At 36.2% G+C, this 27,962-nt stretch overlaps 1 protein-coding gene across 3 annotated transcripts in view; it reads right to left on the reverse strand.

Annotated features, from left to right (window-relative positions):
- Positions 1-1,270: 1,270 nt before the first annotated feature.
- GIN1 (gypsy retrotransposon integrase 1) overlaps positions 1,271-27,962 on the reverse strand; it is a 34,471-nt gene continuing 7,779 nt past the window's right edge. The window contains exons 2-8 of one of the 3 annotated variants that reach the window (XM_003259805.4): positions 24,153-24,298; positions 22,298-22,491; positions 20,126-20,431; positions 12,830-13,021; positions 12,554-12,730; positions 11,779-12,064; positions 3,087-3,446 (exon numbers count right to left, since the gene is read on the reverse strand). In XM_003259805.4, the coding sequence (XP_003259853.2) occupies positions 3,172-3,446; positions 11,779-12,064; positions 12,554-12,730; positions 12,830-13,021; positions 20,126-20,431; positions 22,298-22,491; positions 24,153-24,291 (1,569 nt within the window). In that variant the 5' untranslated portion in view covers positions 24,292-24,298 and the 3' untranslated portion in view covers positions 3,087-3,171. Of the gene's footprint in view, positions 3,447-11,778; positions 12,065-12,553; positions 12,731-12,829; positions 13,022-20,125; positions 20,432-22,297; positions 22,492-24,152; positions 24,299-27,962 lie in introns of all 3 variants that reach the window. The other 2 variants (XM_030817345.1, XM_030817339.1) reach the window with 2 other exon arrangements.

Consider the following 27,962-nt stretch of genomic DNA (forward strand, 5'->3'; position numbering starts at 1 on the left):
AACCACAGGGACTGTCCTGGAGCCTGGAACTGTGGATGCCTACCTGGAGCACCATTTTAAATTGTACATTTCAGTAGATTTTAGTATATTCAAAGTTATGAAACCATCGCTACTAAGTTTAGAACACTGTTGTCACCACAAAAAGAAACCCCATACCAATTAGCACTGTGTAGCTATGTTTCACCTTTGTAGGAAAGATGTGCATAACTTTGCAGCAACGTTTAGGATCTAATGCTCAGTTCATGTTTTCCTTCCCTTGTCATGGTGAGCTGTTATTCCAGACATGGGGAACCATGGCCCCACATCTAGAAGTGCTGATGAAAATGCAGACAAGCCCTTGATGAACTAAGAGAAATATGTGGGGTGTCCAAGAAATAAAGCTTTGTTAAGTTACTCAGATTTTGGAAGTGGTTTGCAGACAGAATAATCTAGTCTAACATGACTAATAAACACAGGATAAAAGTCTGTTTAATGAGAAACTACTTAGGAGAAGCAGAAGTTAAAAAAATATGTTTAGAGTTGGTTATTTTAAAATGACTCTGAATACTAATCACCTTCTTGAAATGGGGGAAAAAGTGGCTGATTTTCAGTCAGATAATCATTAAAAAGAAGTTACTTCATTTGAGCTAAGAAAAAGCCACCTATATTTATCAAAAAGATATTCTAATATGACTCTTTTCTAAACTTTGCCCTGCTGAGGAAAGCAGGATAGGTAGCACTGTTTGATACAATTATGCTTTTTTTTAAAAAAAAGTTTTGTTTTGTTTTTTTTCTTCCTGGAATTCTGTTTGAAATTTATTTGGTCTGTGGTATAAGATGAGGTCTTAGATTCACACCCTACCCTAAACACTTTTCCTTTAGCCTATATTAAACATAATCTTTCTTCTTAAATGAGTAATCAGAATACCCCAGGTCTCCATCTTTGATATCACATCACTGTTCAGTATGGTTGTGAAATAAAATATGTGAGATATTCTGTAATGATCTTAAGACAGACTCCATTCATTACCAATGCTACAGGCCCAGTTTAGGTTTTTAGTATTCATCATCACTGCGAAGTCCTCTCAACTAATCTCCTCTCAAGTAATCTCCATGCCTTGTTTTCTCCTCTTCTAATCTGTTCTTTACTAGTTGCCAGATTAAACTTCCAAAAACACAGTTCTGATTATGACACTTTCCTATACAAAGTTTTTGCTCTCAGAAAAGAAATAATTTAGCCAGGCATTTGTATTATTGCTAGAGCTACTGTAACAAAGTCCCACAAACTGGATGGCTGAAACAACAGAATTTTATTCTCTCACAGTTCTGGAGGCAAAAGTCTGAGATAAGGTATTGACAGGGTTGGTCTTCTGAGGAATGAGGAAAAATGTATTCAATGCCTCTCCCCTAACTTCTGGTGGTTTTCTGGCAATCTTTGCCATTTCTTGGCGTATAGAAGCATAATCTTAAACTCTGCCTTTATCTTCACATAGCATTCTCCTCGAGTCTGTGTTCAAATTTTCCCCTTTTATCAGAACACCAGTAATACTGTATTAGAGCCCAGCCTATTGAAATATGATCTCAACTAATTACACTTGCAACAACCTCATTTCCAAATAAGGTCACATTTTGAGGTGGTGGGGGTTAAGACTTCAACACAAATTTTGGGAGGGGCACATATCAATCCTTAATAGTATTCAAAGCTCTCCATAAGGTTTCCTACCTACCTTTTCAGCTTTATCCCTCATTATCTTGCTTCTTCACTTTATACCCGAGGCAGTGTAGACAACAAGAAGCCCTGCCTTTTTATGAATCATTACAATACTTTTCCATTTCTGTGTATTACTTCTCCCCTAATTCTTTTGTATCCATTTACCAAATCCTATACATTCTTCAAGGTCAAGCTTAAATGATCCTTCTTCCATAAGGATAAACACAAATTTCCTATGTAAAAACAACTTCTCTCCTTTTTGCCTCCCTAAGTACATTATCTATTCCTGTCTTCTGCAATTTAGCATGCCTTAACTGGTGTTGTACATGGCTTACATAGTTTATTACTTACCAGACAGTAAGTCCTTTATAAGAATGAGGTACACATTTGACTCATCTTTTACTTTTCCCACAGTTCTTTTCATAGTGCTTAAAAATAAATATTTATTGAACAATATTTATTCTATATTTATGAATATCATAGAAATTACAGTTTAAAAGCTTTGATACTGGTTATTTTATGATTATTTTATGATTGCAGAAAAAATTCTTAACGGATACTTTTGTTGTTGTTGTTGAGACAGGTCTTGCCCTGTCGCCCAGGCTGGAGAGCTGTGGCATGAGCATGGCTCACTGCAGCCTCGACCTCCTGGGGTCAAGCAATGCTCCTACTTCAGCCTCCTGGGTAGCTGGGACGGCAGGCATATGCCACCACACCTGGCTAATTTTTAAACATTTTTTTGTAGAGATGGGGTCTCCCTGTGTTGCCCAGGCTGGTCTCGAACTCCTGGGGTCAAGTGATCATCTTGCCTTGGCTTCCCAAAGTGCTGGGATTACAGGTGTTGGCCACCATGCCTGGTCGATGGTTTTATCTTTAATATATAGTATGAAAATAAACAAATTGTTTCCCAACCAATACATAGTTTCAGACTCTAATCCTGACCCTATCTAACCAAATAGATAATTTGAAATTACCAATATTCTGTGAAAGCCTATTAAATAACCCTATATTTTTTCATACAATCTTGTTTTTAGAAGTTCTAATGAAACAGAAAGAAGATTCATTTCATTCATTGTTACAGTTGATTCAATATTTATCAATTCCATTCAAGGTAGTTCAAACTTACTGTTTAAATGGTAGAGAATTTCAGAAAATTTAAAACTGAGAAACGGTACCAAAACCATACAAAGGTTTGAGAGATTTGGGCTGGAATTTATTTCCCAAGAAGTAGGGGTGCTTTGCCTGTTCTCTTTTTAGAAGAAAAAGTGAATTCTATATATTACATGCTTCCTTTGCCTTCATATATACATATACTGATATTCAAATGTGGCATAATTTTAGATGATAACTATAAAATAAACCTTCAGAATATAGTCATTAAGAATGTGTCAAGATACTTCTATACAACGTTTTTAATGAATAAGATATCATTAAGAATTTATACATTCTAAACAAGCACTTTAAATAAATTTTGGTATTTACTAACTTAAGTATTCAAGAACCTGGTTTGATGAGTCCAACAGACTGAAAGTCTGCTTTTCAAGAGTACTATGATCGTCTATCAATGGAGAGATTTTCGTATTTCTATATTCTAATAGTTCACGATCCTTGCTTGATGTCAGTAATTCATTATCGACTATACCAATAGTTGCATCTTCCACCAGAATATTTGCTTGATATGCTCCAACGGGAATTTCAGGCAATCCAATATAATCATGATCTGCCACTACTGAACCTTGCAAGAGATAAAGACTTTCTGAAAGAAGAAAAATCATACATTTGACTTTTAGAATTATAATTAAACATATTTTTTAATTAAACAATTTTAAGTGAGGAATAAAATCCCAAGTAATAAAAAGTAACTATCAAGATTAACTTCTAGGGAGTTCTATTGTCTACTAAATAAATATGAATGTCAAAGAATAAAAAAATGACATATAAATTTGACAGTTCATACATAAACAATGCAGGAAACGTCAAGGATTTTAAAACAGCTATTTTCCTGTTTCCTCGACCTGTCTTTGGTAGATATGTATATGTGCGGAACACGGGATAGGAGTGAGAAGTATGGTATAGATGAAAAATAAAATTATAAGGCTGTGCACAGTGCCTCACGCCTGTAATCTCAGCACTTTGGAAAGCCAAAGCCGGTAGATTGCTTAAACCCAGGAGTTCAAGATCAGCTTGGCCAACAAGGCGAAACCCCTTCTCTACAAAAAATACAAACAATTAGCAAGGTGTGGTTAAGGGTGTCTGTGGTCCTAGCTACTTAGGAGGCTGAGATGGAAGGATCACTTGAGCCTGGGAGATTAAGGTTGCAGTGAGCCATGATGGCACCACTGCACTCCAGCATGGTGACAGACCAAAACCCTGTCTCAAAAAAAAAATTATAAAACTATTTTTGATAATGTTATCCTTAATATGCTTCTGTAAAGCATTTCTGGGTGAATTAATAGGGTCATAAAATTATTTTAACAAATAGAATTATTAAATCCTTGCATTTACAACTTGACATAATTTTCCAATCTTTATAAAACCCAAATTGGAAAGATAATATCAAATTGTTACAGTATGAGGTTAAAAACAACATGCCAACTCAGGCTTATGTGATAATGTGTAAGAAGGCAGGCTGCAATGGAGTAGCTTAAAAAGCTTAGCTTGTTTAAATCTAATTTGATACCAAAATTCTTAGGAACTTTTAAGGTCTACCTAAGCCATACTGAAGTACTGACAGGGAGTCTTCCTGGTCAGTGTTTTATTGTATGTTGAGCAAATTTATCATCACCATCAAGAAAAAAATGTTTAAAATGAATGTTAAACTGATGGCAAATCTTCTATACACAGACTAATAGGTATAAAAGGATTCCTCCCTTTCTGATATTTGAATTCATTACAATAAGAAACTCTTTTACCAAAGCTGATTAACTTCCTGGACCCCTACCTTCTCTTTCTAAATGTTCCCCCAAAACATCAGAATATAGATATAGATATATTTATCTTTACTTATTTTTCATTCATTCATTCATTCATTCATGGTCTTGCTCTGTCACCCAGGCTGGAGTGCAATAGCGTGATCACAGCTGACTGCATCCTTGACCTTCTGGGCTCAAGTGATCCTCCCACCTCAGCCTCCCAAATAGCTGGGACTATAGACACGTTACCACGCCTGGCTAATTGTGTTGCCTAGATTGGTTTCCTGAAGATGTTAATGGGTTAAGGAGCCCTCAAATTTTAAGATCAAAAAAGCAAAAGGAAGATTAATTGCCTATTTAGATTAGAGACCAATGGAAGTGTCTCAGAACAGATGAATTTGCTAGTATATTTTGAAAATCAATCTTACTGTACTCATCCTTATAACATTTTTACAAATAGCTCACTGAACCTATTTCAACCCCAGAAATTCATGCATTTAACAACTTTCAATTTACAAACTTTAACAGATCACGCAAAGCTATTCTCTCTACCAAAAGATGGCATAAGTGGGCTTGGGCTTATATGGCCATTTATTCTCCCATAATTCTGAAAGACAAAAAAAAAAAAAAAAAAATCATGTGGCCGGGCAGTGGCTCATGCCTGTAATGCCAGCACTTTGGGAAACCGATGCGGGCAGATCACTTAAGGTCAGGAGTTCGAGACCAACCTGGCTAACATGGTGAAACCCCATCTCTACTAAAAATACATAAATTAGCCAGGCATGGTGGCATGTGCCTGTAATCCCAGCTGCTCGGGAGGCTTAGGTGAGAGAATCGCTTGAACCCAGGAGGTGGAGGTTGCAGTAAGGTGAGATCGCACCATTGCACTCCAGCCTAGGTGACAGACTGAGACTCTGTCTCAACAACAACAATAAAAATCATGCAACACATGAGATGTGTTATACCAATAGCAGTAAGAGGGAAGAAAACATGATCAATAAAATTGAAACACTTTTAGAATGTGTTGCTAGAGGTTTAACATCAAAGTTTGCAACTACCCTACTGTTAATACTAGAGAAGGCTAGGAAGTAGTTTATAAGAGAACTTTAAAAGGTTAGATAGGGTAAAAGTGTTGCTGATGAAATTTTCTACTAAGTCATGGAGAATTCCATAGGTTGAAGGCCTGTACATTCCTGCAAAGTTATCAGTGATGGCAGATACCATAGGCATTTAAGAAATGTCCAAAGACTCTTTCAGAGGATTAATGAAGGAGGTTTTCTGTCTGCAAAAGTTTTTTCATACAGATGAAGTAGGACTACTTTAGAAAAATATGTCTAGTAAACATATGTCAATAGGGAAAAATATGCCTAGATGTAAAGCTCTTAGAAATTATCATTTTAATTTGCTGAAATGGATTCAAAGACCTTGAACTTGAGTACCTCCTAGTTACACTGGTTAGAAACAAATGGACATATCAACCTCACTTGATTTTAAGAGGAGAGCTTCTGTATGTAAGTAAAATAAGTCACACACGAACACACACACACACACACACACACTTTTTCTTCTAAAAAAAGTTAACCTTTAAAGTAACTTATTGTAATAAAACTGTAGAGAACAAGGACTACACTCAGCAAATTCTACATAAATCACTTTATACACAATAGGAAACTACTCTGAATATGTCAAAGGTCTGTTTGCTTACAAAAAAAATTCTCATTCATTTCCAAAGGTCAAATATGTTTCAACTCCCACTATGGTCTAAATCTACTGGTGCTAAGAGAAATGCTCTTTAATTTCAGTAAAGATATCAGAAAACAGACTCCTGTGGCCTTACATGTTGAACAAATAATATTTTGGATACACTGGATTATATAAAATATATTATTAAGGTTATTTTCACTTATTTCTGTACTTTTCAAAATGTGGCTACTAGAAAATTTTAAATTACATAGCTCTTGTATTATTATTCATCTATTGGACAACACTAATCTAAAACAATCCTGAGTCAGGGATACAGAAAAGAACATGATTAAACTTTCTGCCCTCAAAACAGAGGCGGGGAGTAAACAAACATATCATATTAAAGGTCTTTTCTAGTCAGTTACATTACACAATACATTTCACTAAGTATTTTTCTTTTCTCATTCCATTAATTTAGTTATGATTATGACATCTGTTTGATGAAAGCATCATTTCGGTTTTGACAAGACTGAATAAGTCTTCAGTTTCTTTGAAATTAAAATATTTTCAAGACATTTCAGGAAGGTGTTAATCAGCAGTTTTGATATCCATTTCTAATGTAGGTTTTCTTTTTTTTTAAGAGACGGGGTCTCAGCCAGGTATGGTGGCTCATGCCTGTCATCCCAGTACTTTGGGAGGCCAAGGCAGGTGGATCACCTGAGGTCAGGAGTTTGAGTCCAGCCTGGCCAACATGGTGAAACCCCGTCTCTACTAAAAATACAAATATTAGCTGGGTGTAGAGGCGGGTGCCTGTAATCCTAGCTACTCGGTAGGCTGAGGTAGGAGAACTGCTTGAACCCAGGAGGCGGAGGTTGCAGGGAGCCAAGATCGCACCATTGTACTCCAGCCTGGGCGACAAGAGTTGAACTCCATCTCAAAAAAAAAAAAAAGATGGGGTCTCACTCTGTCACTCAGGCTGGAGTGCAGTGGTGCAATCTTGGCTCATTGCAGCTCAATCTCCCAGGCTCAAGTGATCCTCCACCTCAGCCCCCTAAGTAGCTAAAACTAAAGGTGTGTATCACCATGCCCAGCTAATTTTTGTATTTTTTTGTAGGGACGGGGTTTCACTATGTTGCCCAGGCTGGTCTCGAACTCTTGAGCTCAGGCAATCCTCCTCGGCCTCTCAAAATGCTGGGATTACAGGCATGAGCCACTGCGCCCAGCCTTAATGTTGTTTTAAGGAATAAAAATAATAATAAAAAAATCAATTTTTAAATTTCCCTAAGGAGAAAAATAAATACAAATTACAGCTTCAAAAAAAGTCTGATTTGGATTAATTTATTTCTTCAATCAGAAAAAAAAGATAAAGGTTTCAGACTACTTAATTTTCTTATTTTAAAGAGAAGTGACTAAACTAATCCTATATATGGTTTGAAAATCCTCAAGCTATTAGAATGTGCTGCCATACTAGTATATCCTTTCTCAAGATAAAATAATAACTATAACTTGATACTACATCACTGTCATTATAATAACTAATACTGTCAACAGATAACTGAATAACTATTGGTTTAGAAGTTATATAACTGGACAGGCACAATGGCTCACACTTGTAATTCCAACACTTTGAGAGGTTTAGGTGAGAGGACTGCTTGAGCCCAGGAGTTTGAGACCAACCTGGGCAACATAGTAAGACCCTGTCTCTATAAAAAATTAAAAACTCAGCCAGGCATGGTGAGGCATGCCTGTATTCCAAGCTTGGGAGGCTGATGTGGGAAGATTGCTTGAGCCCAGGAAGTCAAGGCTGCAGTGAGCTATTATTGTGCAACTGCACTCCAGCACGGGCAACCGTGTAAAAACCTGTCTCAAAAAAAAAAAAAAAGAAAGAAAAAAAATGATATAACTAAGAGGCCAAAAAAAAGGCTCTCTGCATAAACTATATTAATAATAATGTCAAGGTCATGGTCTTGACACTATAGGGACTGTGCTTTGCTTTGTTGCATGAATGCAGACCATAATTGTGGTAGGCAGCATAATAGGCCCCTAAAGATGTCAACATACTACTCCTTGGATCATGTGAATATGTAACCTTACATGGTGAAGGAGAATTTAGGTAGTGATGGAATTAAGGTTGCTAATCAGATGACCTTAAAATAGGGGGATGATCCTGGACTTTTTGGGCAGGGCCAAGGTCAAGGGTCCTCAAATATAGAAGAGGGAGGCAGAAGAGGAGGTTGGAGTAAGGTGATGTAAGAAGGACTCAACCCACTATTGTTGGCTTTGAAGATAGAGGGACCACAAGCCAAGAAATGAAGGTAACCTCTAGAAGCTGGAAAAGACAAGAAAATGGATTATTTTCTAGAGCTTCCAGACAGGAACACAACACTGCCAATATCTTGATTTTAGCCCAGTAAGATCTATGTTGGACTTCTAACCTTCAGAATTGTAAGATAATAAATGTGTGTTGTTTTAAGCCATTAAATCTGTAGCAATTTGTTACGGCAACAAGAGGAAACGTATACAATAACGAAAATGATTTCACAAATGGGGCTTTCAACTGTGAAGGGAAATCAGGCTAAAACCTTGGGTGAGGCAGATCCAAATCTATCACAAACAAAATAAATTCAAAACTATGCAAAATCTATGTCAGATTATTTTTTCCTTTCAAAGAGGAGCATTATGATTACAAAAAGACACTATGGTATTTTAAGATATCTTCGTCTAAATAGTCTGAAAAAGCGCTTGGCAATGAACTGGACAAAAAAACAAACAGGCCTGCTTAAAATAGCAATGACAAATACTGTATACCTAGTACTGAATGTGCTCACTCTACACTTAGTTCTAGATAAGAATGGATAAGAAGTTGGCAACAGAAGTATATCTACTTTAGACAGTGAGTCTTTAATAGAGCTATGAAATTTCAAGGCTAGCAAAGAGCAGCAATGACAAATGTGGACAAATAAACTTAGAGTTCTTTTGGCTATAGTATGTCAAAATTTATGTCAAATAAAAACTTCAATGATTAGTCAAAATCATTTTGTTTGCTTTAATTCAGCTCAAGGACTCTTTAAAATCAACTTGTGAGGTGATTTTCAAGAAAATCATGGAAAAGATTTTCAAGAAAGTACGTAATATTGAGGAAAAAGATGGCAGAAATCACATTTACTTTGAATTTCTACAAATGAGAAAAATGTAAAAAAAGGATCAAGTAATAATAAGAACAAGATTCTAGGATGGCCAGATCAGTAGTTCCTCTGGTTAACAAGAAAAACTAAAACAGATTCATCTATTAGTCTTAAGTTCCTTATGCATACACCAGTAGTCATATTGCAATATTACTTGTCCTTATATTACTGGAAGAAACTTGCACAAAGAATTCAAGTATGAGGCAAATATTATACTGCCTCTGTTTAGAGACTGTTCTCAAACACAGAAGATGAGTTCTGAAATACTGAGTTCTGAAATGTTCAGAAGAAGCACAATATTTGACTTCTTTTCTGAGAAACTCTTTTGACAAGAACAAATTACAAAATGTTGATAGATCCTGGTTTAGCAAAATTTTAAATTAAATTTTGTATTAAAGAAGGTTAACACTTTAGAAGAGAGCAAATCATGAATGTCAAAGATTAAGGGGAAAATCATGCTAAAGAAGATAGAACAACATATACTTGTATAACCTTTTTTTCCCTACTTAACTTGCGGAAGAGAGAGATCATTAAAGGTAGCTCAGAACTGAGAAGAGGTACAAACAATGCAAGCTTTTATCTTCTAACAAAGAGAACGAAAGCACTTGTGAGTTTTCAGGATTAGAACGTACTTCAAGATAAGTTTACTGACTAAACAACTGGGTCTGTCACAAGAAGGAAAGGTACTAAGAGGTTTTAACATGAGAGTTGTACCCCCGATTAGAAGCAGAGTTGAGCTATCATTACTAAGCAGCCCACAAGGGCTTTAGATCTTAAGAAAAGGCATAGGGTAAGTATAGGTTATTTGTTGTTGTTACTCTTTTTGTTATTAATATTAGCTAAAGCCTGTCATATAACTTGTTTATATTGTTATAAATATATTTTCCATTAAATGTTACTTATATCCAAATAATATTAATGCTTCACCTGGCTAAGTTACCCATTAACTCCCTCTCAGTTATCCACCTCAGAGAAGCTCTATGAAGCAGACACATTAGGACAAAATAAAAGCCTTGATAAACTGGGGAACATAATCTAAAAGCCACGGCAAAAACATCACTTAACTAGGCTATGAAAGAAAGGGTTACAGAGAACTGGATATCTTGACTGTTCAGAACCAGTCAAATTTAGGGGCAAGTATAACTTGTTTAGAGTGCTATCACCTCTTCTTACAGCCTCTTATAGCATTCTGAGGATACCCCATTCTGCACCCACACCTGGCCCTCAACCATGACCTAACTATAAAGCAATATTAAAAATTAATGGCATTTTTAAAGTACCCTAATATTTATCTCACAACTGGATTCTGGACAGTATGTTTGTTTTTGGCATTAATGATCACAGTTGCTGTTTTTCACGCCAAAAAGAGGTACGAAGTGACTAATACATTTGTGAGGCCAGGTGCAATGGCACATGCACGCAATCCCAGCACTTTGGGAGGCCGAGGCAGGCAAATCACTCGAGGCCAAGAGTTCAAAACCAGTCTGGCCAACATGGTGAAACCTCATCTCTACCAAAAATACAAAAAATTAGCTGGGCATGGTGGCATATGCCTATAATCCCAGCTACTCGGGAGGCTGAGGCACAAGAATTGCTTGAACCCAGGAAGCAGAGGTTGCAGTGAGCTGAGATTACATAACTACACTCCAGCCTGGGGGACAGAGTGAGACTCTGTCTCAAAAAAACAAAACAAAACAAAAAACAAAAAAAAATTGAGAAAGCAAAAATAGAGATGATGTTAAGATGTTATCTTTCCTTCAGAGGAAAAGAAGTTCAGTATCTCCCACATAAACTATGAAAAACATACTAGAAATAAAAATAAAAATGCCCGGGCGCCCTGTTTCATGCCTGTAATCCAAGCACTTTGGGATGTCAAGGCGGGTGGAGCACGTGAGGTCAGGAGTTCAAGACCAGACTGGCTAACATGGTGAAACCCTGTTTCTACTAAAAATACAAAAAATTAGCTGGGCATGGTGGCACGCACCTGTAATCCCAGCTACTCGGGAGGCTGAGGCAGAATTGCTTGAACCCGGGAGGCAGAGGTTGCAGTGAGCTGAGATTGCGCCACTGCACTCCAGCTTGGGCAAAAAGAGGGAAACTCTTATCTCAAAAAAAGAATTTCACAGGCCTGACAGTTCCAGAAGAGACATTGTAATAAAACAGACTACCTGGGATAGCTAAAATTGAAACAAATTTTATGAAGAATGGAAAAGAAAACCTAATAAAAGAGGGGAGAAAGGTTTCTGTTATTTTTAACTTTTCTCCTTACCCAAAGCAATAAAAATGTAGAGAAGTGACAGATATTTACCTTGTTCACTGGATTCTCTTATGTAGGGCTTAAGGTGGGACATTTTGATAGGTCTTTTCAGTCTAACCCCAGTGTTGTCTCTCAGGACAGCACATCCACTTTCTGTAATATAGTCTATGACACAAGGACCAACCCATTCAGACTGAAAACGACCATCCTTCCACCAATTTTTCCTTTGTCTTAAAACTTCATGACCCACTTTTAAATGAAATGGATTTAATTGTTTGGGTTTCTTTTTAACAATGATCTTGCTTTTATTTAGTTCATCCACATTGTTGTTCTCCATCTACAAGTATAAAAAGAAAAAGAACAAAGAGATGAAAGAGATATAATATCTTGAAGGTAAATGCAAATAATGAGAATATCGTAACAAAATGGTTACTTGAGATGCTACTTAAAAGGTAGGCATGAATTCTATTTAATTCTTAAAACATTTCAAAGTCAGTATTATTGGCCCCTACTTTATATAGAAGGTAAACTAAGATAGGTTAAGTAATTTGCCGAAGCCAAACAACTCAAAAGCAGTTAAGACTACAGATTTGAATCCAGCTCTACTTGATTCCAAAATCCATAGCTTTCTCATTTTTGCTGCTCAGCATTTCATAGCTAGTAAACCAACTATTTAATCAAGACAAGAAAAATCTGATAGATAAAAAATTATGGCAAGTAAGTATGTGTGTGTATGTGCATGCACACATGTATATGCTGAAATTTTAAAAATAAATATAACTTTTATAAAGTTTTAGATTACAGTTTTTCTATTGAATAGAATCACCTGGCCCAGTGAAGTTGTCTTAGTCTCCATTATTTTATCAGCTTCTTTAATTGCATCTAGAATTTTGGCAAACATACTTGTATTATCACCATCCACTTCATGAAGACCATCTGAAGTCTCAGGCATATAAGGATTTCGAGTAAACATTTGAAAATATGGTGTATTTTTAGTAGGTTCCTATTTTAAAGAAAATAAACGTCAATTTTGTAATAAAACATTTATCTGGCCAAGAAATAGTCATAACTCAGAAGTACAGAATTATAAAAAGGCACATACCAAGTGAGTTACATTGAAGGCAAATGAAACAGCTGATAGGTGATCATCCCAATTGTTTGGGTGGTCAGCACAGTGTTTGGAGAGAAATGCTTTGATTGTGTTAGGTGTACTTTCTGTTGGATTAACAGTTCCAGAGGCGTGAGAAATTACAATTTGCTTTATGCCAAACAATCTGTACAGTTCAATATTGATCTGAAAAATATATAAATATTTGTGTTTTATTTTTCCATTGACTTAAAAAAAGCTTCAAAAGAATTAGAATATTGCCTTTTATTTATTTATTTATTTTTTTGAGATGGAGTCTCGCTCAGTCACCCAGGGTGGAGTGCAGTGGCACAATCTCAGCTCACTGCAACCTCTGCCTCCCAGGTTCAAGCGATTCTTTTGCCTCAGCCTCCTGAGTAGCTGGGACTACAGGTGTGTGCCACCACACCCAGCTAATTTTCATATTTTTAGTAGAGACGGGGTTTCACCATATTGGCCAGGCTAGTCTTGAACTCCTGACCTTGTGATCCACCTGCCTCAGCCTCCCAAAGTGCTAGGATTACAGGCATGAGCCACTGCGCTTGGCTGAATCTTGCTTTTTTATTGACCATAACATTCTATATGAACACATACATAAAATATGTAAAATTTTATGTATAAAATAGTGGTTGCCATTTATTGAGTCTTTACTACATGCTGGTCCCATCACACTAGACGCTTTACATTATTGTCATTAAACCTTACAACAAGTTTTTGAGGTATTATTAATTTCATTTTAAAAGTAAGATGCTGAAGCTTTGAGAGATTAAGTGCCTTGCCAAATACACACATACAACAAGGAAGCGGAAGAACAGAACTGAACGCTAAGTTTGAGTTTAATTTTTTTCTTTTTTTTCATCGGGGGCGGTGGGAGACAGGGTCTCGCTCTGTCGCACAGGCTGGAGGGCAGCCTGCACCACCTGGGTTCAAGCGATCCTCTCACCTCAGCCTGCCTAGCAGCTTGGACTACAGGCATGTGTCACCATGCCCAGCTAATTTTTAAATATTTTGTACAGATGGAGTTTCACCATGTTGCCCAGGCTGGTCTCAAACTCCTGGCATCAAGCAATCCACACACCTCAGTCTTTCAAAGTTTTGAGATTACAGGCATGAGCCACTGTACCTGGCCCTCAAGTAACTTTTTAATTCAGTAGACAGTGTCCCAAAAACAACCCACTAGGTCATAAGTTAATGTTTAAAAAGCATGTAAAACAGTTATTGGCAATAAGCATTTTATAACTTTTAACTTATAACTACTATTATTGGTGTTGCTATATTATGTGTAGCACTTAAAAGAAAACAAAATGAGTTTACAAAACTTGTAACAGTAAGCCTGTTAAATATAAAATATTATTTTTTTCCTATCTCATCCTTCAGACTTTTTTTACCTTATTATTTTTAGTTGAGTAAACCTTTGGCTCATAAATTTGTCTTTTTAAAAAAGAATATTTCAGACGAGTAGTATCAGAATAACTAAATAGGCAAAGTTAATACAAGAGGGGAAAGCAACAAAAAGAAACCTACATTTCCCAAACTCCCTTGCAGGTAGGGGTGGTCATGTGACATAATTCTAGCCCAAAAGTTGTAAGTAAAAGTTGTTAGGCAAACTCAGCTGGTACTAGCTTTGTTTGCCCAATACTCTCACCCTTCTTTCTGACTGAAATGTAGGCATTGTGGCATGTGCTCTGGCAGCCATGTTGTGAATACAATAGGAGTGACTCTCAATCACTCCCAATATATATTGGGATAATATATATACAATATATATTAATATATTGGGATAGGGAAAGGAAGTCTGTCACTTGGATTGAATACACTTCCTAGCCGATATACATACTAATTCAGGATGACTATTTTTAATTCAAAAGTAATTAGAAAGAAATCCCGGAGAATAGGTGTCATTTGGGTCAGCTTCAATCTGAGTCTTGATCAATGGTTTTAAATGACCATTGATAAGGCTTTAACTTCTTTGTTTCAAAAGCTTGCCTAGGAATGATCCAGGGAATCCATTTGTGAAATGGTATCTTGACATCTTTACCCTGTCGGCCCCCAAACATCAAACCAGATATTCTGTCAGTTCTTACAATTTTAGTTTTCTGTATGACATTTAAAAAAATTAATTTTCCTACTGAATGTGTTTGTTCTCTTTCCTTCAGAGGTTTACAAAAAGTTCTTTGTGCATTTTATTGGAACAATTTAGCAAATACTCTAAGCTAAGCTGTTAGAAACATCTGTATTTTTATTCAACTATACAATAAACCTCCCACATTGTGTATTATGTTATAATCTTAAGCAGTGTTTTCTGCGTCAGTATTTGCTGACAAAAGAGTTCATTTTGTACTGTCATCATTATGCTTTCTGTGTAATAGTGAAGCCATTTTAATCACAGCAAAAAGAACAAGTTTTCCCAATCATATGTCACTTTTTTGGTTTTTTGTTTAAGCAATCTCACAAAATAGGCCTGCAAATATTTATTGGTACCCCCCCCCTTTTTTTTTTTTTTGAGACAGGGTCTCAGTCTGTTACCGAGGCTAGAGTGCGTGATCTTGGCTCACTGCAATCTCAACCTCCTGGGCTCAAGCGATCTTCCCATCTCAGCCTCCCGAGTAGCTGGACTACAGGTGTGCCCCACCACTCCTGGCTAATTTTTGCATTTTTGGTAAAGATGACATTTCAACATGTTGTTTAGACTAGTCTCAAACTCCTAGGCTCAAGCAATCTGCCTGGTAGGATTACAACAGGCATGAGACACAGAGCACAGCCTATTATTACTTTTTTTTTTTTTTTTTTGAGACAGGGTCTCACTGTTGTCCAAACTGGAATGGAGTGGTGCAATCATAGCTCACTACAGCCTTGACCTCCTGGGCTTAAGCAATCCTTATATGTTAGCCTCCTGAGTTGCTGGGACTATGAGTGTGCAACACCACGTCCAGTTAATTAAAAAAAAAATTTTTTTTTTGTAGAGACGGAGTCTTGTTATATTGCATGGGCTGGTCTTGAACTCCTGGTTTCAAGTTATCCTCTCACCTCAGCCTCCCAAAAAGCTGAGGTATGAGCCACCATGCTTGGCCCTATTGTTACCTTTAGAAAAATTTTCAAAGTCCTGGTTTGGTTACCAAATGACTTTAAACACGACTGGAAAAACTGCTAGCTAATCATAATGGCTTCATATTATCATTAGCAAATACCGTGAAACATATGCACTTAGGGTAAGGCTCTCCATTAATAAAAGTGGAAGTGAACCGATATTTCAAAGAGTATTCTTGATAATTTTGAATTTTGATGCCTAATTTCCTATCAGATCTGATAACTGCAGTCTCCTTTTACCTTCAGAGAATATGTTTCAAGGCCCCTAGTGAATGTTTGATACTGCAGGTAGTACCAAACCCTATGTATACTATGTTTTCCCCTATACATACATACCTATGATAGATATTAATTTATAAATTAGGCACAGTAAGAGGTTAACAACTAAAAATAAAATAGGACGATTAACAATATGCCAACATCACTACTCTTGCACTTTGGGGCCATTCTTAAGTAAAATAAGGGTAACTTGGATACACACACTACTAACCACGACAGTTGATCTGATAACCAAGACAGATACGAACTGACTAATGATGGGGAGGGAGTAGCAAAAACAATGAGGATATGCTAGCCAAAGACATGAATCATGTCCAGAGCAGGACGGCATGAGATTTTATCACTATACGCAGAATGGTGTGCAATTAAAAAACTTTTAAATCATTTATTTCTGGAATTTTGTATTTAATATGTTTGGACTGCAGTTGACTATAGGAACTGAAACCTCAGAAAGTAAAACTGCAGATAAATGGGGACTATTGTAGTTAATATTTGTATTCATCTCATTGATGTGTCTAACAAAGAGCTGGAAGTTAAGTAGACGTGCCAGCGCTATCACTTTCTTGTGGTTGATGATGGGTGTTTGCCTTTTAGTATTATCTGCTTTCACTGCAAAAATCTAAGCTCCCTGGCCATTTTGTGAGTAGTGTGGTGAATGCTAGATGATATCCATACTTTCATTCAACTGCTGAAAGCAAAAGTATGAGTGAGGAAACATGTGGATTCTCACTTTTCTTTCAGGATACCTTCACATAGCATGTGTGACATACATGTCTTGTTGATTGAGTCAGGATGCTATTATCAATCGTATATATTATTATTTTTTTATTTTATTTTTTTTTTTTTTGAGACGGAGTCTCACTCTGTCACCCAGGCTGGAGTGCAGTGGCGCAATCTCGGCTCAATGCAAGCTCCACCTCCCGGGTTCACGCCATTCTCCTGCCTCAGCCTCTCCGAGTAGCTGGGACTACAGGCGCCCGCCACCATGCCCGGCTAATTTTTTTGTATTTTTAGTAGAGACGGGGTTTCACCGTGGTCTTGATCTCCTGACCTCGTGATCCGCCCGCCTCGGCCTCCCAAAGTGCTGGGATTACAAGCGTGAGCCACCGCGCCCAGCCTAATCGTATATATTATTAATAAAGCTTCATTTCTTATTTGTGGGATTTAAAAAATATAAATAGAAGTTCCAATAGCCTTCCCCCAAACTGGATGGCCTTATGTACTCCATTGCACAGACCACTGCTATGTCAATCAAGGCAGGCAAGACTACCTTGCCTTCATTTACAAAATTATCTTGCTTTATTTGCAAGATTGGCCTTTATATTCTGATTACTTTACCACATAAATCTCCTATTATTATGCAGCCAAATTTAATGTTTTTCCATTGAAGTTTATACCACTGTTTCTAGGTTTAGAATGTGACCTCCATTTCTAGAGATTAAAAGTCAAATATATTTTTTTCTGTTTCTACTTTAAAAATTAAAATTCTTTAATTTACCTGAAAATACTTTTTGTATTGGATTCTAAATCATATTACAGAAATAATTTTAAACAATTAGCAAATTGTTACCTGTTAATTAATTACATGATCCTCCTCTACTAGACACATTTGTGACACTAGCTTTATCATTTAAACCATTGTTACCACACTTTGTGCCAAGTTGCCCCCTTAACATCTGTTGGACACCATGAAAACTACCAGTTTAAGGTAGTTCAGTTTCAACATTAGATCAGGTTACAATTCATTTGATGACATCATATCTTTACAGAACTGTTTTCTTCATCGAATGCTGTGATAAAAAGCAGTTACTATGTAAAAATCAGTGTGAAACAGGAAATGAGGGTGGCAGTGTACAATATGATTCCAAGGTCTGAGAAGTTAAGCAGTGGTCAACAGGTACACATTACCCCTTAGCAATTATGGTACAGAATGAAATGAAAGGGCCGGGTGTGGTGGCTCACGCCAGTAATTCCAGCACTCTGGGAGGTCGAGGCAGGTGGATCATGTGAGTTCAGGAGTTCGAAACCAGCCTGGGCAACATGGTGAAACGTCTCTAAAAGAAAAAAGGTACAAAAATTAGCCAGGAGGCTAAGGAGGGAGGATCACTTGAGCCTGGAAAGTGGAGGTTGCAGTGAGCCAAGACGGTGCCACAGCACTCCAGGCTGGGTGACAGAATGAGACCCCGTCTCAAAAAAAAAAGAAAAGAATGAAACTAAAATATATTTTCTTTCAACTTATGAGTATTTTAAATTGCTACTAAGTAGTTAGAACATAAATACTTATTAAGTTGTTTGGATGAACCTGTGAAGAAAAGAGTTAACCTGACAGTTAACTTTAACATATTAACAAAGCAGATCTGCGACTGCTATTCTTTGAAAGGCATGCTTACAAGGTTGGACCTTGGCTAATGTCTAGGAGCTTAGATTTTGGTTATAAGACCAAACACAGTCTTTCCTTCTGAGAGTCTGGAATTTTTGTACATGCCAGGTAGAAGGTGCCTATGTGACCAGCCCCCAATAAAAACCCTAGGCACTGAGCCTCTAGTGAGCTTCCCTATGTTGTCACAACTCTGCTAAAGGAATTAAACGCGTCCTGTGTAACTCTACTGGGGAAGGAGATCTTGGAAAGTTGTACCTGGTTCTCCCAACGTGTCTTTTCTCTTTGCTGAATAAATCTTAGCCATGAGTATGACTATATGCTGAGTCCTCCTAGAGAATTATGGAAACTGGGATGACACATGTCATCCTAGAGAATTATGGAAACTGGGATGACACACTATGGAAACTGCCATGACACATGTCCTATCTACTTAATAAATATAACTTTAGGTATTTTTTTTGGATTGAGCCATCAAAGATGCTTTCAACCAAGTCTGGATATCTTTGATTTTTCTTAAACATGTACCCTGTCAATTACAAAAAGTTTTAACATATGCCTTAAGTCTAGCAGTTGTTATATTTCTTATAAAAAGTTTTTATATATATTCTCCCCTGCTTATCCTTTCAGGTTAATTTTAACTGGGAAAAGGCCAGGGCAAGGGAAAAAGTACCTTTCAATACTGACTATTCTTATTCATGAACAAAATGTATTCTTCCATTTATTTAAGTCTCTCTTTACCTGTCAATCATAGTATTATTATTATTATTATTATTATTATTATTACTATTTTTTGAGACAAGGTCTTACTCTGTTGCCCAGGTTGAAGTGCAGTGGCACAATCTCAGTTCGTTGTAACCTCCGCCTCCCGGGCTCAAGTGATCCTCCTATCTCAGCCTCCTGAGTAGCTGGGACCACAGGTGGGTGCCACCACACCTGGCTAATTTTTTTTTCTTTTTGAGATGGAGTCTCGCTCTGTCGCTCAGGCTGGAGTGCAGTGGTGCAATCTCGGCTCACTGCAACCTCTACCTCCCAGGTTCAAGCAATTCTCCTGCCTCAGCCTCCCGAGTAGCTGTGATTACAGGCGCCCACCACCATGCCCAGCTAATTTTTATATTTTTTGCAGAGATGGAGTTTCACCCTATTGCCCAGGGTGGTCTTGAACTCCTGAGCTCAAGTGATCCATGCACCTCAGCCTCCTAAAGTGTTGGGATTATAGGCATGAGCCAGGCCCAACCAATCATGGGTTTTTAACCTAGAAGTAAATAAAGATTATTTGGTCCAACCTCCTCATTTTAATTTGAGGATATCTGAAGATGGGCTTACAATAACCCACAGTAAGTATTAAAATCTTAATCTCCTAATTTCCAGTACAACTATCCTTGTAGTATTTAATATCATACCTCTATACCTATAGAAATTTATCTGAATTTATTAAGCACTCTGTAATATAATGCAGAGGGCACTGGTTTTGGACACTGAAAAGAAGTAAGATATGCTCCCAGACCTAAGTAGTTTATTTGTCTTACCTGTTGAATGAATTCATCTCTTTGGTCCATTATTATTTTCTGAGGAGGTCCATATAAGAAAAATATATTGATAATAGCTTTAGAAACTTCTGATGCTGAAACATCACATAGAGGCAAAATCACAATCCACTTGGTGAACAAATCTGTCATGATTATAGCATATACATGACTTCTGTTGCTTGTATGAAAAGGCCCCATCAGATCAACAGTAACTAAACTCCATGGATTTTCCACCTTGAGAAGGTGCTGTTTCGGTGCTACAATAACGGTATTTTTTGCCACTTGGCAATGCTGACAAGCATATACCTACAACAGGCACACAATAAAGAAAATACATACAAATGTTAACACTCAACACAATATAAAAGCAGTCTTATAAATCTGAATTTTAAAATGGTTAATAGGTACACTTTGTGTTTTGAAGGAGAAACTTCTGGACTGAGAATCACTGGATTAAACCTATTTAGAACAACAAACAAATAAAACAACAACAAACAACTGTAGTAGCCACTACAGCTGACCCTCAAACAACATGGGTTTGGACTGTGAAGGTCAGCTTATACATGGCTTCTTTTTTTTTTTTGACTAAACACAAATAAAAAGTACTGTATTGGTAGGAAGGGATGAGAAACTCAAGTATACAGAAAGCTGACTTCTTGTATACGCGAGTTTCACAGGGCTGACTGCAGGACTTTGGTGTGAGTAGATTTGGTTGCATGAGTGTGGTGCTGGAACCAATCCCTTGCATATACTGAGGGAAGACTATACTACCAAATGACCATCTTATTGGGTCTTATTCACATGGAACATAAATCTGGTTCACATTCAATAAATATTTATTAAATACTTAAAAAGATCTTAAGTTTCCTATTAAATCAGTATGTAAATTTACAATAATTTCTATATGCACAAAATGTTTCCTTCTAAAGTTATCACATTAAGTTTATTCATTAATCTATTCCAACCACATTTATTGAAATATAATTTCATTCATACAAAATGTATAGATGGAGCAATTTCTCTCAATCGTGGGAAAAGAATAAACATAAACAAAACCCATGCTGTCCTGAGGCTTTCATTTGAGTGAGGTGAGACAAGATCTACTGATCAATTTATGGATGGGTGCCATTTCTCAATATATCTCTGGAATTCCACTCTAGAAACTACTTTCAAACTAGCTTCTGAAGAAAAATTTAAAAGCCATTTAATCACATTATAGTCACAGTTACTTTTGATCAGAATTTTCACTTTACAATTTAAACTTATTTGTTGGATTTTATCACAAATAACTTCTGATTATTTCCAAAAATCATATTCATTCTCCAGTGATAACAATTTGACGAAGATTTCACTGAATGCAAAAAAATCCACGGCAGGAAAAATATATAAATTATGAAGGTCTTTGGAATACCTGAATAGACCCACAAACTGATAATTCACAAATTATACTTATGAAATGTTGGTTTAATTCTTTATGCTTGAAATGCCAGTCTTTTTGATGCACTACTACAATTATTAAGGAGATCTCACAGATATACCAAGGAATTCCTACCATTTGGCATACAGTACACTGGAAAGAGTAGGATCAGTTGACTTCCAGCAAGAACCCCAAAATTCCTATAGGTGAATTTTCTACTAGAAGTTGAAGGTCCCAATGGGTCATAAAGTTACAAAACTCAGACTTATTTCATTATCCTCAAAATTTGATTTTGGTTATATTTGGTTTTGGGTTTCTGTCATGTATGACATTCCACCTCAAGATGGAACAGGCACAAAAGACGAGAGCACATACTAGGCTTGACTTACTATGAACATATTCTCCTCTTAAGAAAACCTTGTATGACTGCCATTGAAGAAGTAATGATTTAGTCAAATCAATTCCAGCTCCATTTAAATTCTGCCTACACAAAAAGTTCAATGATACAAATCTGATTCTAAATAATCTCTTATTTAAATATGGTATTTTCAAGTGTTTAAATAATGCTTCTTTCCTGTTCAAATTATACTGAAGTGATTTAAAATAACTGTGAAGGGAAATACAACTCCCTTTAAGTGATTGCCAAAAATACTTTATGAGAGGTGATACCCAGAATAAATCTGGAGAAATAATAAATTTTAAATATCTATCTATGAAAGACATTATTCATAATATTCTAAATATATAAGCCATACCCACTGTTTGACATCATTGGTCACAGATGTCCAGTAATAATTGGATTCTACCAGAGTGAGGGTCCTGGATATACCATGATGAGCTCCACTGTCATTTTCATGGCATTCTCTTAAGACTTTCTTTTTTTCCTCTTCTGAAACAATTACCAAACGATTTTGTTTTCTGTCTTTTCCAACATAAAACAGCTTTTTTTCTGGAATAAATGATACCAAAAGATAGAATTGCAATTTTTAGAGATCTATGTAGTTTTAAGAGAATCATAGCCTTTTGTTTACACCATGAAGGTTTTTGTTTTGTTTTGTAAAATCTTACTGCACTTAAAACAGAATATTTATTTTTAATGATGCTACAACACAAAGGTTCTTAGCTGTTACACTTACTAGATACTTAGGAACGGCAGTAGCTGCTATAATTCTGTAGCTATCAATATAAGTAGAGCAAGCTTGTTCATCAAAGCATGTAATAAGTACGGAAATATGAAATTATCTCTCTATGGGAGTACTCAAAGTAGGAAGATTTTGCAGGCACCTCCTAAAAATGGCATAGATTAGCAAATAAATTATGTACAGAGAAACAACTTCCTGGAACAGAATTTTCTAAAATAATGTTTTATCATCACTGCATTTTTGCAAGCAAACAGCTCTCTCAGCTTTTTCTATATTTGAGAAGGTAGGGATGGTGAGTTGGGGAAGTGGAAAAAACTTTAATCCTCAAGACAATTCTCTGTTTCCTTAGGAGGACACCTGAGAAGAATCTGCAGCTAGGAGGTAACCAGGGTATGAAGCGAATCACCATCTATCTCTCCAATGTGAATGGGCTAGCTATTCAAACTCCAAAATACACTATTCAGCTACTACTATGAGTAAGCCGACTGATGAGTGGAACATTCCTTACTTTTTAGAATTAGAAGATAAGCAACCTAAGAGCAGGAACCTTATCTATGTTATTCATCAATATATCTCCAAGGCTTAGAATGTGACTGGCACATAGCAGAAACCCAGTTAACATTTGTTACATAAATTATCAAATATATGAATGAAAGAATCCTCACTTTAGTTTAAGAGGTAATAGGTCTGCCTAATCTTAAGTATAAGGGAGTTATTGGTAGGGATATACACACAGAGATGCAAGCAGGCATTTATTTATTATCCTAGAGTTTTATTAACCTGCTTTGGGGTAAGCCTAAGAGGCAAAATTCCCATTTATAACACAAACATTCATTTAATTATCTGCTGACTACTTGTTGTTTATCTCATCCCAAATTTCTCTTCCCCTATTTATAAGGGGAAAAAGAGGGAAAAATTATCATGACCTTCCAAGATAAATATCCCACAGCCTTTCAAATATTTAATCCATTCAGGAAGATCCAAGGGTCCTAAAATGAATGTGATCCTGAGAATATTTAATGGCAGTGGTGGGGGTCAAGGGGACATGATCACAGAAACATAGTTAATTCCTTCTAGTTTTCATTTTAGTAAACAACCAGTTAACTTTGTCAACATTTTCATATTAAGCATCAAAAAAGTTCCTCACTGAAAGTGGCACCAGTGCTGGAAAGTACACCATTAGAGACCATGAGAGGGTAAAAGCAGAAGTTGTTCATTCAGAAAAATGTTTTGTTTTCTTTCATGGTATCATATACTGTCTATAATTTAAACCATGCTTTTCATGCTTATTGGCCTTCAGTTAGCTTGAGTGTAATTTTTATTTTGCTTTTGATTGAGTGGCATCATCAATTCAACTGGTAATTGTTTAGCAACAACCAACTACTACAGAAATTCCCAAACTTCCATAAAGAAGAATGTGGGGAAGAATCTACAACTCAATAATCAACATTTTGAACATTAATTTTACCTTTGAAGACAAATTTTTTTGCTGCTCTTCTTATGCCACTTCTCTCACTTGGCAGTGTAGTTGGATGATATTCACCAGTTCGTTTGTAATATGCAATCTGTTTAAGATGAAGGTCACCATTTTTTCCACTACGGACCATTGTGAACCTAGGTAAAAGGTATTTAAAAAGATAACTTAAATTTTAAGCTAACTGAATTGCTATTTCAGTTAAGACTTCTGTCATATTTCTATTTACATATGAACTGAGAATTCCCAGAATTTATTTGTGAGGGAGATAATTGCAGTACAGGAAAGGAATGGCGATGTCTATGAACAAAAATACTCAAATGCTATTTTTGATATACCCCATGACAAATTATCTTGTCTCTTTCCATTTGATAAGAAATGCTGAAAATTTTCCACATACTGAGAAAAAAGGAAATGAACCAGTAAACTTCAAAAAGGTTTGCTTAAAATTTCATTGCTATCAACTGAAATGTTACATTCAAAGGATGGTAACACAGGAGGATCCTGTCATGTGACATTTAAATAATAAGTTATAAGAAATATAGCTTTATATTATTTCTAAATATATTCATGGTTATTTCTTCTTCTTGTCACCTCAGCCTTAAGGTGGTAACTATTTTTGCTTTTGCTAGTCTCCAGGTGCCATGTTGTTTACTTTGTTACTGTCTGTCTATAGAAAGGAGCTCCATTAAATTTTCTTTAAAATCCCACCAGAATGTCTTCTGTTTCCTGCTAGGATTCTGACATAAATCTTACAATTTTGAAACTACATTTAAAAAAAGATGTTTACTGACCACTGCAGGATCTAGGGATGAGACTAAGAGTGTTTACTGGAAAGAGAATGCTGGAACAAAGCAGAACAGACTGTGCCTATCGCCATGGCTTAAACAACTTATCAATTCACTTCCCCTATGATACAGCTCTTTGCAAATGTAAAACCGTCTTTCTGATCTATTTTTAACTTCCAGAGAGACTAACAATACATTTCTTACCTTAGGTTAACATAAAGTGTATGTCAATTTAAAAGCAAAGGTTCTGAAATGTTAACACAGTCCCATCATAGCCTAAAAAACAGGGTAATTATCTCTATAAAGTATTATAAGACAATCAGTTTGTTGTAAATTTAATTCACTTCCAATTGATTATTAAATATATGATTTTTTTCATCTTCTAATAGATGGCTGTATCCCAAACCAAACAAATGTAGCCTATCACAGTTTCTAAATCATCTCAAAGATGAATGGGTGAGATTTAAGACTTTTTATACAAATAAAGTAAATAAGACAAGCCAATTGGCATAAGGACAGACAAATACATCACTGTAATTGAACGAGGAGTCCAGAATTACATCCACACATGTAAAGTCAATACGTTTACAATGAAGATATCAATACAATGAGGAAAGAGGTGGTCTCTTCAATAAATAATGCTGGACAATTAGATAACTGTATTAGGGGAAAAAATGAACCTTAACCACCCTCACATCTTACACAAAAATTAATTCCAGATAAGTCATAAACTTAAATGTGAAAGATAAATGACAATGATTCTGGAAGAAAACATAGGAAAACATCTTTCAAATCTTAGGCTAAGCAAAGATTTATTAAATAAGACACAAAAAAACACTATCCTTAAAAGAAAAGAAATTAACAATAGGGCTTTATCAAAATAAAAATGTGTACTCATGAAAGACACCATTAAGAAAGTGAAAACATAGGACACGCATTGGGAGAAGATATCTTTAATACATACATCTAACAAAGGACTCAGACCCAGTGTATGCAAGGAACTTCTAAAAATCAAAAGGAAAAGGACAAAAACCCAATTCAAAAAATGGGGGGAAATTCTTACACAGCACTTCATAAAAGAGAATATCCAATGGTCAATAAGCAAGTGAAAATGTGCTCAACATCATTATTCCACAGGGCAATGCAAATAAAACCACGATGACTTAGAATTACACACTACTGAACAGGCTAAAATTAAAAACCAAAGACAACACCAAGTGTTGGTGAAGACAGGCAGCAGCTGGAACTCTCAAAAATTGTGGGAGGATAAAATGTTGCAACCACCTTGGAAAACTGAGTTTCTTCTAAAGCTGAGCACAAATTTACCCTAAAGGTTTGGCAATTCTAACTTCATATTCCAGTGAAATGAGTCTATGACTATCAAAATATGTGTACAAAAATGTTCATAGATATTTTATAGTCATAATAGCCACTAAATGAAAACAGTAAAGGCATCAAGAAGTTTTACCATGTGTATACTCTGTTCTGGTCCTGTAGCCACTTCTATTGTTACCAAGTTTCATGTCGCTCTAGGTCAGTGCTTTTCAAACCATCTGTGGTGAAACACTAGTGGCACCCTACTGCCCTCCAATCTGCCACATAAGACCTCTTGATGCCTTTACTTTCCATGTCATCCTCACTATACTCTCTCCTCTGCCAGGACTCCGTGGCAAACTTTTACTTCCTAATCAATTTTCAGTTCATGAAGACTTGTGACGTTTCAAGTTGGGAATACAGAACCCATTTGTCTACCCATCCATTTGCCTGCCTATCATTCTAGCTCTGCATTAATCGTCCTCAACTCTTAAAAAAAAAAAAAGAAACCAAAATCATTTTTTCTTTGTGTCCTCTATTTTCATCTCTATACTACAGTGATAACGCATTCTTTCAAGTCTAAGGGACGGAAAACTGTCCCTTCTCAGTTTAGATGAAATCAATATATAGACTATACATACTGTAAAATTAATAATATACTATATGTAACTTCCTGTTATAGTTTTCCCTTAATAGTTTTTGGAACTATCAATGTCACAAATCATCTAAGCAATCTAAAGGAAAATCTATAAATATCCCATCCTAGCCAGTTGGGAGCATGGTATCTGTAGGAAGATGAGGTTTATAAAAGGAAGATAAAAATTGTGTATTTCCTCCCTTTTAGAGACCAGTAAAGGTTGCAAAAACTCCTGAAGGACCTTAAAAAGAAAAGAGGAGGAGCTTTTTCAGGCCTGTAAAAGCCCACAGAAGGAAAAGACCAAACTCTCACACCTTAGAGGAGGTGCAGGCCCCAAAACACAGAGGGATGTGGGTAACTAGAAGTGGTAGAAGACAAACCAGCCATTGGAAAAAAAATGTGAGTCTGCATAATCCACAGTAGCTTCCGTATTTTGCTTTTATATTTAAAAACCTCTTGGTTCCAAGTTCCTACCATCTCTTGTCTTCCTCCCCCAACCCATTTACCTCCTGGAGAGACCAGAAAATTTTTCTATCTAATGTAAGATGAAGTCTTCAGTATATTAAGTTAACGTGCCATTAGGACACTGTTGGTTTTCCTATTTATAATAAAGGTCTATTTATTGAAATTAACTTCTCTGCTTTGAAATCTTTAACTTTTGAATAATTGAAAGTAGATGGAAATAGAGAAATTTGCTCTCCTCAGAGTAAACCTATAGTACAAAGGGACAAGGAGAAAAGGAAAGCGCTACAAAAATCTTTGGAGACTGAGCTCTTAAAGGTTTTTGGTTTTTTTTTTCCTCATCAAAGTAGTGGGAGAAGACTAACATATATCTGTTAGGGAGAGCGACATAAACATCATTGGGAGAAGACATAAAAACCATCTATTTCCTACAGATTTTCATATTTCACAAATGCTTTCACAAGTGTATTATTTTCATTTTTATATGGGTGAGTTGTCTTGGCTCAACAACAGAACTAAGACTTAAAGGTGTAGTTATTTGTCTGACATAGTCACTTTGAAACTTTAATTTAGACTATCCCTAGCACATTTTTATCTTCCAAA

The sequence above is a fragment of the Nomascus leucogenys genome, chromosome 2 (genome assembly GCF_006542625.1).
Source record: "Nomascus leucogenys isolate Asia chromosome 2, Asia_NLE_v1, whole genome shotgun sequence".
Taxonomy (NCBI): domain Eukaryota; kingdom Metazoa; phylum Chordata; class Mammalia; order Primates; family Hylobatidae; genus Nomascus; species Nomascus leucogenys.